General features: G+C 49.9%; 3 protein-coding genes across 4 annotated transcripts; 1 reads left to right on the plus strand and 2 right to left on the minus strand.

The window, feature by feature from the left end:
* Positions 1 to 86: 86 nt before the first annotated feature.
* On the minus strand, positions 87 to 9,148 carry LOC144067473 (regulating synaptic membrane exocytosis protein 2-like). The gene is made up of 28 exons (XM_077591283.1): positions 8,264 to 9,148; positions 8,078 to 8,194; positions 7,909 to 8,008; positions 6,995 to 7,118; positions 6,893 to 6,927; positions 6,771 to 6,826; positions 6,675 to 6,698; positions 6,458 to 6,588; positions 6,209 to 6,380; positions 5,966 to 6,122; positions 5,828 to 5,896; positions 5,611 to 5,756; positions 5,455 to 5,579; positions 5,252 to 5,302; positions 5,106 to 5,174; positions 4,987 to 5,046; positions 4,677 to 4,786; positions 4,177 to 4,566; positions 4,058 to 4,099; positions 3,928 to 3,966; positions 3,036 to 3,159; positions 2,826 to 2,963; positions 2,564 to 2,733; positions 2,355 to 2,490; positions 2,111 to 2,223; positions 1,938 to 2,039; positions 444 to 583; positions 87 to 386 (listed from the first exon to the last, which is right to left on the minus strand). Exons 1-28 carry the CDS (start codon positions 8,312 to 8,314, stop codon positions 192 to 194), a joined length of 3,186 nt encoding a protein of 1,061 aa, XP_077447409.1. The 5' UTR covers positions 8,315 to 9,148; the 3' UTR covers positions 87 to 191.
* On the plus strand, positions 1,075 to 11,970 carry jtb (jumping translocation breakpoint). 2 transcript variants are annotated; one of them, XM_077591150.1, is made up of 6 exons: positions 1,075 to 1,269; positions 10,856 to 11,026; positions 11,123 to 11,163; positions 11,256 to 11,341; positions 11,408 to 11,487; positions 11,556 to 11,970. In XM_077591150.1, the coding sequence occupies exons 2-6, from the start codon at positions 10,935 to 10,937 to the stop codon at positions 11,710 to 11,712; spliced, it is 456 nt and encodes a 151-aa protein (XP_077447276.1). In that variant the 5' UTR covers positions 1,075 to 1,269; positions 10,856 to 10,934; the 3' UTR covers positions 11,713 to 11,970. The 2 variants fall into 2 exon arrangements, with proteins under 2 accessions (XP_077447276.1, XP_077447275.1); XM_077591149.1 differs by lacking the exon at positions 1,075 to 1,269 and adding an exon at positions 10,264 to 10,484.
* A 66-nt stretch (positions 11,971 to 12,036) lies between these two features.
* On the minus strand, positions 12,037 to 13,868 carry glmp (glycosylated lysosomal membrane protein). Its single transcript, XM_077591148.1, has 7 exons — positions 13,742 to 13,868; positions 13,455 to 13,619; positions 13,286 to 13,384; positions 13,068 to 13,211; positions 12,774 to 12,992; positions 12,367 to 12,641; positions 12,037 to 12,295 (listed from the first exon to the last, which is right to left on the minus strand). Exons 1-7 carry the CDS (start codon positions 13,820 to 13,822, stop codon positions 12,124 to 12,126), a joined length of 1,155 nt encoding a protein of 384 aa, XP_077447274.1. The 5' UTR covers positions 13,823 to 13,868; the 3' UTR covers positions 12,037 to 12,123.
* Between the last annotated feature and the right edge of the window lies 1 nt (position 13,869).

Consider the following 13,869-nt stretch of genomic DNA (forward strand, 5'->3'; position numbering starts at 1 on the left):
TTTGCGTTTATTAGATAAGCAACAAGAGCAAAACTTTGTCAGTAAGTTCTGGAAAAGAGCCAGCAGACTTGAGAGCATTCGCCATCTTTGACGTCCAAGTCGTGTCTTCGCCCTGCCCATTTTTGGCGATCTAGCTCGCCGCACTAATTCTCTCGGCGGACTCTTCTAAAAGTTTGTCGGGCGGAGGTGCGTCAGCTCTGGGGCGCAGTGCCTTCTGTCTCTTTATTGGTCAGCGGCGCCAAAGCAGGGTCCACCAGCGTGGTGGCGGGGAAAAGTTTAAACCAGCCGATGACCATGACGGACAGGTCCAAGTCGTCCAGTAAAACCTGAGCGGCGCCCATGAAGGATTTATGGTCCATTTTGCCGTAATCTCCCCACACGATGATCTGACAATAGACGCGTTAGCTTGAGACGAAATGTCGCGGCACGTTTTCGCAGCTTACCTGCAAAACTTTGCCTTCGGGATTTTCTTCAAACTGCAGCTGTTGTTGATAAAGCGGATCCAGCGTTTTTCTGGCCAGACGAGTTCTTCGCTTCAACAGACATTTGCCGTTATCCATCAGGTAGACCTTCACGTATGCGGCTGTGATAGAGGAGCAGTGTTACCACTTTGTTTTGAAAGTGTTGTATATGTACTTTAATTGGGTGGATACACTGCCCTCTTGTGGCAACTGCGAATATGATACATATACATATGATATTGACCTTGGCCACATTGAGACTGAGCATTGTGAACGAGCAAAGGAAATTTACAGTAAAAAAAAATACTATAATTTAAATAAAAATCTCTGCTGGCCCAAAAAAAATCTGATCACAGACTGATGTTAAATATATTTTGTCCATGAGTATTTATTAAGTAATCCTAAATTGTCTGTCAGCTTCCTTTCATTGCTTTTCCAGATGTGTTTTCATCTTTAAGCATTTAACCAAGCACATTTCAGCCATTATTTGTTGCCAGGTCTTCACAATCTGTTCTGCATGCCCTGCAGCATCAAATAAGCGTCGATAAAACTGTTGCTTTAACCAATCAGATTACGTCATCGCTTTCACAAACTATGATTGGCTAGTGATAGAGTGGTCTCGCCAGAGCTAGCAAACTGTATCTGTAGCTAGTTGCAGGAGCAAATATATTATTGTGTTCATTTAATAACGATTTTGTAAACCCACAATGGCCGAAGGAGGAGAAAAAAATGAATTTGGTAGCAGATATACTGCCGAAGCCATTTTCAAGACGGACTTTTCAAGAAAAGCTGGACATCATTAAGAAAGGTCAGACAACTTCGAAGCTCTCGTGTTATTTTGCTAAACTGTATCTTGTTTAAGTATTCATAATACCCATTCGGAGTTCTAATAGAGTTGAATATTATTCCAGGTTTTGTACTATTATTATTTATTTTGTCAATATCATGCTAAGGCTAGCGTTAGCTGCGAGTGGCTAACCGCTACGCTAGCAGATAGCTACCATATATATACATGGTTTACTGTTGAATGCTAAATGCGGCTAGCTATGGTAAGGTGCTTGCCTTTGACATCATACATAATTAATTTTGTTTGGGTAAAATATTTGTTATTTCAACATGTGTCATTGAGAATAGGTTAAAAGCAGTATAAAAATCAAACTATGTATTTCATTTGTTTTCACAATGTGAAATGGGAATTTTTGATGTTTGCTTGTCTGCTACACTATTTATAGACATGCATATATTTGTGATTTAAACATTGGATGGCCTGTATTGGTTGTACTGTACAGGATGGAACTAAGGGTGCATTTTTTTTTATCCGAGCGCAATTCTAGAGGGCCAATGGAACGGAATAGTTTTGCAAAAAGAAAAAAAGCACAAATGCAAAATGCGTGATGCAAAAAAATGGGAAATTTCAAGAACTTCCCATGAAGTTGACCATAGTCGCCCAGAAGATTCATGGCCAGCGAAACTTACCTGGCGTGTTCTTGTTGCCTTGTTTACCCACAAGCCCCCTGGCCCGGACCACCTCCACGTCAAGGCGTTCCTTTCTGTATACCATTCCGATCTGAATGTCTCCTTGAGCGACAGAGAGGCGCAACGGCGTTGGAATCAAAACCAAATATTGACGCATTTTCCGAGGAACGTACCCATGGCGGGCGTGGCTAAGGTCTGCCTCCCAGCCACCTGGGCGGGGCCTAAACCGCTGAGGAAGCCAGTGAAGTGTTTGTCCGTAGCCAGCTTGACTCCTGGAAAAATCAAGCTGAAAGGCAAATCATGACGCATGAGTAGCAGTTTTAGACAGTGTCGTGATCGCAATTTTCTTTAAGATGACTGGCGAAGAGGTTCGGGGACAGGAGTTCACGGATGCTAATTGGTCTTGAGTTCACGTACGCGCCGGGCTTGGGATCCTCCGCGTCGGGATCGCGACTCGGCTGGCGGGTGAACCGTGACTTGAACTCAACCGCCAATCCCGTTTCCACGCTCCTTTGAACGGGAAGCCTCACCACCTTCTTCTTCTTCTCCTCCTCTGAAGCAGGGACAAAAGAACATTGTAGTCCAAGGAGAATTTCCTTGAGAATTGTAGTTTTAAGGGGGCTCACCCTCCGGATTGAGTTGCGAGGCGCTTTGGCTCTTCTTTCCGAGCCCCACCATTCCCATCACGCGAGCGCCCAAACTGGAGCGTCGCTTCTTGTCATCGTCGTCGTCGTCGTTTCGGCTCAGGGAGCAAATGTCGCCGGCGGCGGGCTTGGCGGCGGGCGCGGCGGGCACCCTGATGGCGGTGGACGGCGTGTCATTATGGGAGGGAGACTCGAGTGGCTCGTTTATGGTCGTACGCCTTCGCAGTTTTAAGGCGTCACTTGCTTTGAGGACTCGGGCGCCGCCTCCTCTTCTCCCTCTACTCCTTCCATTGATTGGCTCCTCGGAAGACTATCTTGCTCTTCCCGTCCGGCGTCCGCTTCCCGCGAGGGATTTTGCAAATCTTCCACGGTCTCCGACTGACTGCGGTAACCAATGAGAAAAGGGCATTGGGAAGGTCTCTCTCCAAAGGCGGCGGGTCATCGACGGGCTAACCTGACGCTTTGAAGGTCGTCGAAGAGGACCGAGTCGGCCGACGCTTGGCTCAAATTGCCGAGGGACAACTTGGCCGAGAGGCCGTCCGGCTTTTCCGAGTCCTCCGTTACGCCCGCAGGAACATCTGGGCGAAGAATGGAGGAAGGGCCATCACCCGAGGTGGCGCTACATCCACAACTTTCTACATTTCAATTCTCGCCAAAGTGCATCTTGGGTCCCGCAATAATAGACCTTTCGCAAACTCCGCCTCCTCAAAGGCCATTGACCAATCATGCGTCCTAGCGACTGTTGTTAAGGGAAAATGTCTGGCAAATTCTTAAATGGTGGATGTTTAATTGATTGATTTTTTTACCAACTGCCATTTAGAGGATTAAAAGGTCAACCATTTGGACGCAACATAGCAACTTATGTTGACTATTTATTCCTTATTGATTGATTATTTTTTTACTATTATTATTGATTGATTATTTATCTTTGTGTGTCTGTTGTTGTCGTCATTTGTGCACTTCCCTACTTATTGATTATTTATCTTTTTGTGTCTGTTGTTGTCGTCATTTGTGCACTTCCCTACTTATTTATTATTTATCTTTTTGTTGTTGTTATTTGTGCATTTCCCTACTCATTTATTTAATTTGTTTATTTATTTATTATCTGATTGTTTGTTGTTGTTATTTATACACTTTCCTACTTTTTTATTTATTATTTATCTGTTTGATTTTTGTTGCTATTTGTGCACTTGCCTACTTATTTATGTTGTTGACTATGTATCTTGACAACTTAAGTACTTATTTCTTGATGATTTATTTACTATTCATTCTTATTATTTATTGATTTTTTGTTTGTTGTTGTTATTTTTGCGCTTTAAATCTCATTCAATTCAATATCGACGTACCATCGGCCACTTTTGTTTGCTGGTCCTCCCATGTGACCTCTGACCCGGAAAAAAACAAGAACAGAAAAGGCCAAAAATTGAGGAGCGAGCCGAAGGGGGTCACGCCAAGCCGTGTCGACCAGAAACCGACCTTTCCTGCCGCCTCCGGGCGTGGCCGAGCGCCTCTCTGGCTCTGACGCATGATGATGACATCAGAGTGGGGTAAACGCACTGATCCACTAGTGCCATCCATTGCTAACGTTCACGTACCTGGCGTCGGAGTGGGCGGGGCCGCAGGTGGAGGCGGCTCCCCGTGACAAGTAGAGGGTTCTGTGGGAGGAGCTTGATGGCAAGCGACGGGCTCTGCTTGCGGACCGACGGAGGCGGTCGGGGTTGGAGCTGGATGACAAGGTGGTGGGGGAGGAGCTGGAGGGGAGATGGCGGGCGGAGAGGGCGGGGCTTGACTGCCGGCTGCCTCCGTGGCACACGGTGGATGTTGGGGAGACGGCAGTCCCAAGGGAGGTGGAGGTTCTACTCTAATGAGCGGAGGGCATTGATGGTTGAGGGTGGGAGGAGCCTGTCTGGGCAAAGGGGAAGGAGGGAGATGAGTAGGCGGAGCTCCGGTCCCAATTGTTGCTCCTTTTGTGGTTGTGGCCCACACTGATATGGAGCGGAAGAGAGTTTTGTCATGGTCGCTAAAGCTAGCACACTAGCTAACCTTGACGTCAGGCTAAGTGAGGGTGTGAGGGCCGGATTGCTAAATCTCTCACTTGTGTCCCCGGAACATTTGGGTGGGACGGTAGGCAGGCGACGTCCTCGGCGAGTGCAGTCGGGGCTCGCGATCGGACTCCCGTGTAGCGAGCCGTCGTGCCGGCCCACCCTGTCAGAGAAGCGCCACAAGACACACGGGTGCTTACGATGACAACGTTCGCCTAGCTGTCTTTCGCATGACGACGCTCGTGATGGATGGGGTGGATTTTCAGATGCGTTTGCAGTCTTTTTCTACCTTTTTTTGCAGGGAGGGGGGCATCTAATGGTAGGAGGTCCGGCGACGGGACTATCCGACATGTTTTCTTTTACCTCAGAAGCTCCTCGTCGTAAGGTTCCAAGTCCGGGGGGAAATCCGGAAAGAAGTTCTGGCTAAAAATGAGGAGAAAATGGCATGATCTGGAAAACCGCACTCCACCGGAAAATCTCACCCAAAGTCCTCGAGGCTTCCGTTGGCTTTGTGGTGCGGCCAGGACGTGGGACATAATCTTCCGGAGTAGCTACACACGGAGATAAACCACGACTTGTTTTCCCATCAGCACGAAGAACTGTATACCATGTGTGGAATTTGCAGTACCAGTCATGGGAATCAAGAGAGATAGCTCCAGATCTTCTCCTCAATGACCTCCTGGACACATGGATAATCCACATTAGCTAGCAAAGCTACCGTATTGATCTGAATATAAGACGATGTGTTTTTTTTTGCATTGAAATAATTGCAAAAATTGAACAAAATGGCCGCATTTACAGTGATCTGAGTAGTCTTGTGTTTTTGCTTACTTGTCCACGGTGCCATAGCGCCCAGCATCCGAGTGAGCGCGGGTGATCTTGGACCCCCGTAGCAGCCGCACGGCATCGTCGCGGTAGAGCGGGTAAAGAGTGTTGTTGGCGCTGGGCGGCACGGTCACCGATTAACACCACGAGTCAGCCTCGTGCCAGAGAGGTGGCGGCGTACCTGCGAGTCGGCGACCGGCGCTCAGGCGGCGTCTGATCGCACCTCGCCAGGACGAGCTCACACGCCGAGCCGGGGCGAGATGAGGGTCCGTGCGAGTTGTAGAGGTGTCGGCCGTTCTGCCGGCAGTCTGAGGTAAATCGCCGTCAGGCTACCGGGTGTATGAACTGAAGGGGGTGCCGGACAGGATTTCAAGCTCACCCGAAATGACCCCGATGCCGTCCTCGCCGTCGTAATCGGAAAAGTCTCCGTCGCTGAACCTGTGAAAACCTTTGGAGAAAACACAAGTGGTTCCGTTCTGTCCTCAAAGCGTCCTCGAATACTAAAAGACGTACTCACAGTGCATTCTCCTGGCGGCAGGGACCTGCTGCGGCACCCTCCTCTGCGGGTAGGGGGAGGTGTCAGCTCGCGGTAGAGACGCAAAATTGTTCCTGTGAAGTTTGAACCAATGAGGCTGGTCATCGAGAAGCGCCGACTTCTCCAGGGCGATCAGAACCTGGATGAACGCAAAACCCACAAAGTCCTCGTACTGTGGAATTGGATTTTTACGACCTCGAGGATCCCAAAGAACCGAGAGCCCACCTCCCCGAGAAACTGACTCCCTTCCTCGGCAACTCCGGGCTGATCCCAGACTGTCAACTCCACCGTGTGCTCTCGCAAGTCCCTTTCGTGGACCGGAGAGTACATGAAGGTCTGGTTCCAGCGAGGTTCTGCTAACTTCTTCACCGTCTTGGTCCTTCTCTTGCTCTTACCGCTGAAGAGGAACGAAGCTTCTAGTTCTTCCTGAGTGGGGGGGGCGTCGGCCTCTGTTCACCCTTTCGCACGTCTTACCTTCGGTCAGGAAGTAGGAAAATTTCAACGTAAAGGTTCCTGGGGCGACCGTCTAAGCGAACGGGAAGTTCTTTAGCTCCGAGGACGGTGACGATCAGCTGACGGCCGAGTTTATCGTACCACAGCTTCGCCTGCGAAAAAGAAAACCCAAAAACGGATTCACCTCAACATAGTTCTAAACCGGAACGACGGTCAAGGGGACCTTTGTCTCGCTCACCTGAAGTCTGGGAAGCAGAAGGTGCTAAACGACAACGGCAAACATTTCAGCCAATAGCTCTGGAGGACCACCACGTCGCGGTTCAGTTAGACTTACCGAGACCTGTTCTCGAATAGCCGAGGTGTTCATGGGAGGGTCGAAGGAACCGGAACCTGTTTGGAAGAAAATACTTAAGAGCACTGCTTTGGAAAGCAATGAAGTTCAAAACTTCAACTAACTGGAATCCAGCTGGCGATGCGAGGACTCCGCAGATCTGGAAACAAATCACAGTGTCGGGCGCCGGGGGACGCCATGTTGGATTTCAGAGGAAGTGAGCTCACCCAATCGGTCGCGACACCAGCAACTCCACTCGCGGTTCAAATTTGGACTCGGAGATGATGTTGTAGACATCGTCGAAGGTGGCTCCTTGGAGAACGTGACCGTTCCACTCCACCACCTGATCACCTAAGGCACGGGTGTCAAAGTGGCGGCCCGGGGGCCAAATCTGGCCCGCCGTATCATTTTGTGCGGCCCGAGAAAGTAAATTACACTGGCCGATTTTCTGTTTTATAATCAAATTCAAATGAAGGTTATAGATGTGATGTTTAGAGAACATTTCCTGTTTTTCCGCTTTTTAAAATCAATAATTGCAATTTTTTTAAATCCCAAATTGAATTATTTTTCTCTTTGTGTTGTTTTTAGTACAAAATGTATTTTTTTAAATATCTAAATATTATATCTAAATGTTCATTTTATTTTTCACTGTAAATAAACTGATTTTTAAAAACGCAATATTTACTCGTTTTCCTTTAAAAAACAAGGTTAAAACATAATATAGATTTAATATTTGCCCTTTTCTGATTAAAAAAATGTAAATAAATGTTTAAAAAAAATACACTACAAGAAAATATTTGCGATTAAGAGGCTCAAAGAGAAAATTTGTACAAATTTTAATTCCCAAAAATGATCTATCGATCAGCACCATCGGAAAAGCTGTCAATTCGTTAATCGATTAATTTCGGCAGCCTAGTTTAAATCAAAACTACGACGTGGCTCACAACAAAAACCTAAGGTGTACCGAGACCACGCCCCCTTACTGGAAACAGCCAACCAATCTCAGAGTCTGGCGCTAGTGTTAAAGAAGCACCTTTGGAACTACAAACGTCAACATTTCGGATCCTAATCAGGTCACAATTCATCTGGTCTACTGAAAACTAGCATGCTATGCTAGTCCGAGATTGCTAATTCCCCTTACCCGCTCTCAGGTGACCCACGATATCCGCCAAACTTCCTTGTTTTACTTTAGTGATGAATGCGCACAGGTCACCGGAATCTGTCATCTTACCGCCAACCACCTGCAAGATTCCAAACAAGTCACCCACATTGAAAACAGCGTACGGAGGGACGGCGTGATGAAGACCGGCCTTGAGTCCGAGCAGCGCGCCGGCGTCCGTGTCAACGGATCCGTCTTTGGCGCTTTTGTTGAGCAGAATTCGGCCGACCAGGCGTTCGCCGTCGGCGGACGGTTGCCACGACACCTGCTACCGGAAGTGAAAAGATGAGCCTCAAGTGACCGAGATGACGAAGCGCTAGCGAAGAGCCATCTTTACCGTGGGCGCCGAGGTAGGTTCGCCGCGATCGCACCAATGGCCGCGCTCCATGTCGTCCCCTGGCGAGACTACGGTCAAAAAATTGTCCTCGACGCAATGCAGCCATCTTTCATCCGGACCTCCCGTTCCGATGCCATATCCCAGAAATCAGGAGAAGAGTTGCAAGTGAGCAGCCATCTTGTTTCTATTTTGGCGATCTCCCAGCACGCCGCCAGCTAATCTATCTCCCGCGCTGCTAATCCAATTGAAAGCGAGATACCACCGCCAGGAAGAAAAACAATCCCGACGTTCATTTTCTTTGTGTTACCGGAGACCGATCCGTTCCTGGGATGGAGTTTTTTTTCCCTTCCTATCGGAGTGGGGGGCTTCACGGCCGAATTGGACCGGAACGCCTTGCCCTTAGCGGAAAGATCCCGGATCAGAGCTCGTAATAATCCCGACCGACCGGCGGTCCAATCGCAGACGATTGGGACAAATTGTCACTGTGACGCTTGACTTCTGGAACGTGATTCACCTCTGAACTCTATTTGCAAGTGCTGAAGAAAATGCCAAACACCACAAACACTACAAAAACATGCACTTTTTACAGTGTTGAAAAGGGAAACCTTACTATTCTGGTGTCCAGGCGCTTCATTTCGTCGTCCAAAACACGCAAAACGGATCGCCGACACCGCCAAGCGCCATCAGCGTAGTTGCGGCCCGATGCCCAAACCGCCTCCCATCTACCCGCGGCTCCGCCCCCTCAACGTTAATTCCTGCTCGTTTTCTCGCTGACCGAAGTGTCGTCTGCTTGGCGGCGCCGCGACGCGTGCCAGACGTCCTCGCTATCCCACGGTGCGTTGCGTCATACCTGCTACCATAGGACCTTGTGTCTAGTTAGCATTAGCTACATTTAGCAGTGCTAAGCTTTTGCAAGCGGACCAATTTGCAAAGCTGTTAATCTCATTAAAGCGCCTGAGTGTGTGGAGGTGTTTGCATTTTTTTGCTCATGCTATTAATGGCATGTAATTACCGTGTTAGTTTAGTGAGGTTTCATTTTATTTTAACACTCGCCAGAGTGGAAATCGTGTTAAAGATGAGAAGTGAAAGGGACATTTGACGTGGCGACCAGTCACGTGGTCTGAAGCGGATTATTCTCAGCGTTTGGGTTTGCCGGATGAAGACGAGCGCGTGGGTGCTGTTAGCTCTGGCGCTGGCGTGTCTGCGGGACGCCGAGTGCATCCCGCCCACGCTCGCCAGCGCCATGGAAGGAAATGGCAGGTTACCCGCCGACCTCGGGCCACAACAACGTGACCTCTCGGCCCCGGGCCGCCTTCCCGGACTTTGTCGGCGCTTGAGAAAGCGTCGCCTCGGCTACCTGGTAAATGCTTGTTGCCACTTTCTCGCCGTTAATACCTTAGCGTATCAACGCTTTGTCTCCATAGTGTCACAAGGGGAACTACTGTTGGTTGGGGCAGAGCCAGAGGCGGAGTCAGAGCGGCCAGGTGTGCCGATGTCCGAGAGGTTCCACGTGTTTGCGGGTATTCATTCACAGTCTCTGAACGCCGTTGGAACGTCTTCTGTCAACCTGTTAGCATGTTAGCGTCCTTGACAACAAAAAGCAGTGGGTCACATGGAAAGATTTGAGGGTGGGGAGGGCGTCTCAGGACCCTTCAGCATAAAAAAACGAAAATGTCTAATCACATACTGTATACGTATAAATTGAATTGTGATTTCCTGACAGGCATAACATTGTCTTCTTCTTAGCATTTTTTTAATTGCAGACTAGCTAAATATGTAAGCTAGAGTGTGACACTTAATGCTGACTACCTACTAGACTCTAGTCTAGTCTATTAATCAACAGTGTCTAGTAACTAGACAATGTTGATTAATATGATTACGCTGTTATTTGTGTGCTTGATTATTATTGTCGAGGGGATCATGACAGTGTATCGATTGTGACTAAAAAATATTGCCATTAAAGAGATTTGAAAGGTTTCCTGCAACACGCTCTTATTTTGAAGGAACTTTGGGGGATGTCACGCGGCGGCCATTACGGAAACTCGCGCATCTCGCTTTGCTTGTTTTTGTCGTGTTGGTCGTGACCAGACTTTTCTCTTTTCCGAGTCGTCACGTTTGTTTATCCTCCTGTTTTGGAATTGGAAACGTAAGATTTTGTTTAAAAATTTGGAAAGTCAACTTTACACTTGACACTCAAAGAACGACTAGGCCTGCGTTTGAGGTGAGTGAGCTAATTAAGCTTACGAGGGCATGTGTGTAGCATTAAGCTCTTTGTCATTGACGACATCGCCTTTTCTTTGACCACAGAAAAAGACATTCCGTTGAAGAATTCTTATCTTATTCAACTTCTAATAAATGAAAGTGCCGTTTTTTTAAATCGTTTGACACGAGAAATGTATGTATCCGCTCACGAAACGAGAAATGTATATATCCGCTCGCGTCAGCGCATTCGCCATATTGGATGTGGCAGACCACCTGAGTACAAGTCAATGGCCTAAATCCCAGCTGGGATTTCTACGTACCACGACACGTCCGAGACGGGCTCTTAACGCTAAATGTCAAAGTTCACAATGACTTTTGCTCTGTTTCAAGCTTGACAGCTGTCGGCGGGCATACGCGATGGAAAGCCGGTGCGGCCCCCCTTGACGACCCCGGACCAGCTTTAAGCGCCATGGAGACCTCTCGCTGGCGGGCCCCGCTGGCATGCTGCCGTCCACGTGCGCTGGTCCTTCACGCGCTCTTCTGGGCTCTCGTGGCACTCAGGTGGGTCCCGATTGCCCCGCTATCCAGATGTGGCCTTTGACGGGGTCTTCGGACGTTCGGTTTCACGCTCCCGGTCTTGCGTTGATCTTTTTCCAGAGTGTTTGGCGCCGCATTGCTGGCCGAAGACAAACTCGCAGGTAATGCAGGACACAAATGACATCAACGGGCTTTGTAAGATGAGAAATCTCGGTTGAGGGATGCTCTAGTTTTGTGGTTTTGCATTCCGCAGGGGTCAAAGCCGCTGTCTCCCCCTGCTGGCTGCTGGAGGACTTTGTGGTGACGGGCGAGTGCTTACAGTGCGATGATTTCCAGACGGTACGGCCGTACGTTTGTGACTTTTTTTTTAACGTGTCAGTCACAACAATGACATTTTATCTTCAGAAGACACAGTCAGCGTGCAGCCAGACGGGTTACGTGGAAAAAGTCAACTGCACCAAGTCCAGCCGGGACGACTACAAAAGGTGGGTGGTCTCGCCCGGACCAGGCGACGTCTGGCACGTTTTATAAAAAAACCTCGCCGTCCTTTTAGCTGTCGCTCGGCCGTCACGGAAGAACACCGCTTCTGGAAGTTCGAAGCGGCCGCTTTGTCCTCGACGGCCCTGTCGGCCATCTTTGTGGTCCTGCGGCAGCGTCGGCTCGACCGACTCGCTTCCGAGAAAGTCCGCCGGCAGATTGAGTCCATATAGCGCCAAATTAATCGGAATTTATGGATGCAAAAAGACTTGGGGGGGGGGGGGTCAGGACACGGAAGCAAAAGCGAACTTCTGAGAAAAGATTTTAGACTCGTAGGAGTTGAAACCAGCTGTCAATTTGGACATTTAAAAAAAAATTGAGATAGTTATGTAATTCAGGATGGTGAAAGGAAATTTCACAAAAAAAAGGCTTCTTTGTGTAACAAAACCACTCCAATGGAAGAAATTAAAAGCCCATTGGGGAATAAGTTAGTCCCTGTGTTTTGTTATCTGAATGTACATTGTTTCCAAACAGCCAATAATCATTCTTGACCAGTATAAAACAAAATCGATTTTATTTGTATAAAATATTAGAAAGGACAAGATAAAAGAGATTAAAGTTGGAAAAATCAAGGATAGGTCAGATCAGTTGATGGGCTGGTAGTCGGCTGGGACCGCCGACCTCTTGCGTGCCGCCACGTAGACTCCGCCCATCATCAGCATGAGCAGCGGCGCGCCTAGGCCCGCCGCCAAGACGGCCACCACCAGCGGGGAGAATGCGTCGACGGGGGGTCGGCCCACGCCCACCGTGGCAGTCCTGTCGGGCCACCCGGAGAAAGACCGTCCGTAAGAAGACGACGCCTTTCCCACCGCGGCGCGGCGACTCACCAGCTGAGGAAGGCGGTGTCGTTGTAGGAGGGCCCGACCGTCAAACCGAAGCTTAAATTGAGCCCGAAGTCGCGGAGGTCGTCACGGAAGAAAGCCCGCACCAGGCTGCTGAGCTCGGCCAACGTCCGCCCGCTCCCGGCCCGTGGTTCCGAATGGCGGCACGGCACGGCGTCCTCCGGCATGGGCGCCGCTCGCCGATACGCCACCTGCTTCCACGAGACGAAGCCACGCCCGTCGGCTCGGCTCTCGTCGCCGCTCGACGTCCACTCCGACGTCTGCGAGGGAGGTCAAAGGTCAGACAAAAGCTCGGCCCACGTTTTCCCGACTCGTCAAAACAATTGAAATCTTGTCATTTTACCAATTCTTCCTCCTAATATGACATCGACAATATTTTAAACAATTATTACCTTAAAGATGGACGGCGTGAACTCGTCGTCGATGGATCGGCGGATGCGGACGGCGTCCAGCGGAGACGCCCCGCCTAGCGTCCGCAGTTCCAACAGGAAGCGTGAGTTGACCGACCTGGCCGTTAGGGCGTCCAGCTGCAGCGCTAGCTGGGAGGAGTTGGCCGTGTGGAGGAGGCGGGGCCACGGCTCGGCGCGCCCTTCCGACTCGAACGCCGTGAGCTGCCGACGGACGGAAAGGGGAGAGCGGTGACGCGCCGACGACGCAACACGGGCCGAGGTCGGCCGGCGACGTACGTTCAGGCAAACGGAACCACCCGCCAAAGCGCCGCATAGTCGGGCTGCCGGCCCCGAGAGGACCATCGGAGACCAGGTGACCTCGTCCAGCCGGTAGGGCTCGAACGTGTCGAGCGTGTCGTTAACGTCCAGGTATTCCAACAGCTGACGAACAGACGTGATAACGTTAGTCCCGGTAGAAAAAAATAGACAGCGATACGAGTAAAAACCTGTCCCACCCTGGTAAAGACCACCGCCACGCCGCCAATCACGCTGCTCTCTGGCTCTACCCGCAGGCCGCCACTGGTGTTGCCACTCAAGAAAAGCGTCCAGTTCACCTGAAGTGGGTGAAAAGTTGAAGGGTGATTGGGGGGGGGGGGTCTATAAGCGAGACGTGACGTCACTCACCTTGACGTAAGAGGACGTGAGATTGGTGTGGACCAGCAGGAGCGTGGGCGCCCCCTGGCTACAGAAAAGGAAGTGCAGGGTGTCGTTGTCGCCCAGCGCCCTAATGTGCAACAGGTCTCCCCCCGGAGGGCGGCTCGACGAGCCCGGGTTCAACTCTACAGACAGCTGGTGACGTCAGTACAAGCCATATTAATCACCGCGCTCGAGCACGTGAGTAACAGCATTCAACAAAATGAGCGCGACTCGGCCAAGACGATAGAAGTTTGAAAAAGTTCATGTTTTCTTACTTTTCTGCTGAAAGAGGCACATAAAGCCGGTAGGATGGCGCACAGGAGCAAAGCGGAGCCCCCGATCCTTGCAGCCGCCATCTTTGTTGTGATTAGTCACGTGAGTCGGTGCGAGACGTACGTCAGCT

This window comes from Stigmatopora argus, chromosome 21 (genome assembly GCF_051989625.1).
Source record: "Stigmatopora argus isolate UIUO_Sarg chromosome 21, RoL_Sarg_1.0, whole genome shotgun sequence".
Lineage (NCBI taxonomy): Eukaryota > Metazoa > Chordata > Actinopteri > Syngnathiformes > Syngnathidae > Stigmatopora > Stigmatopora argus.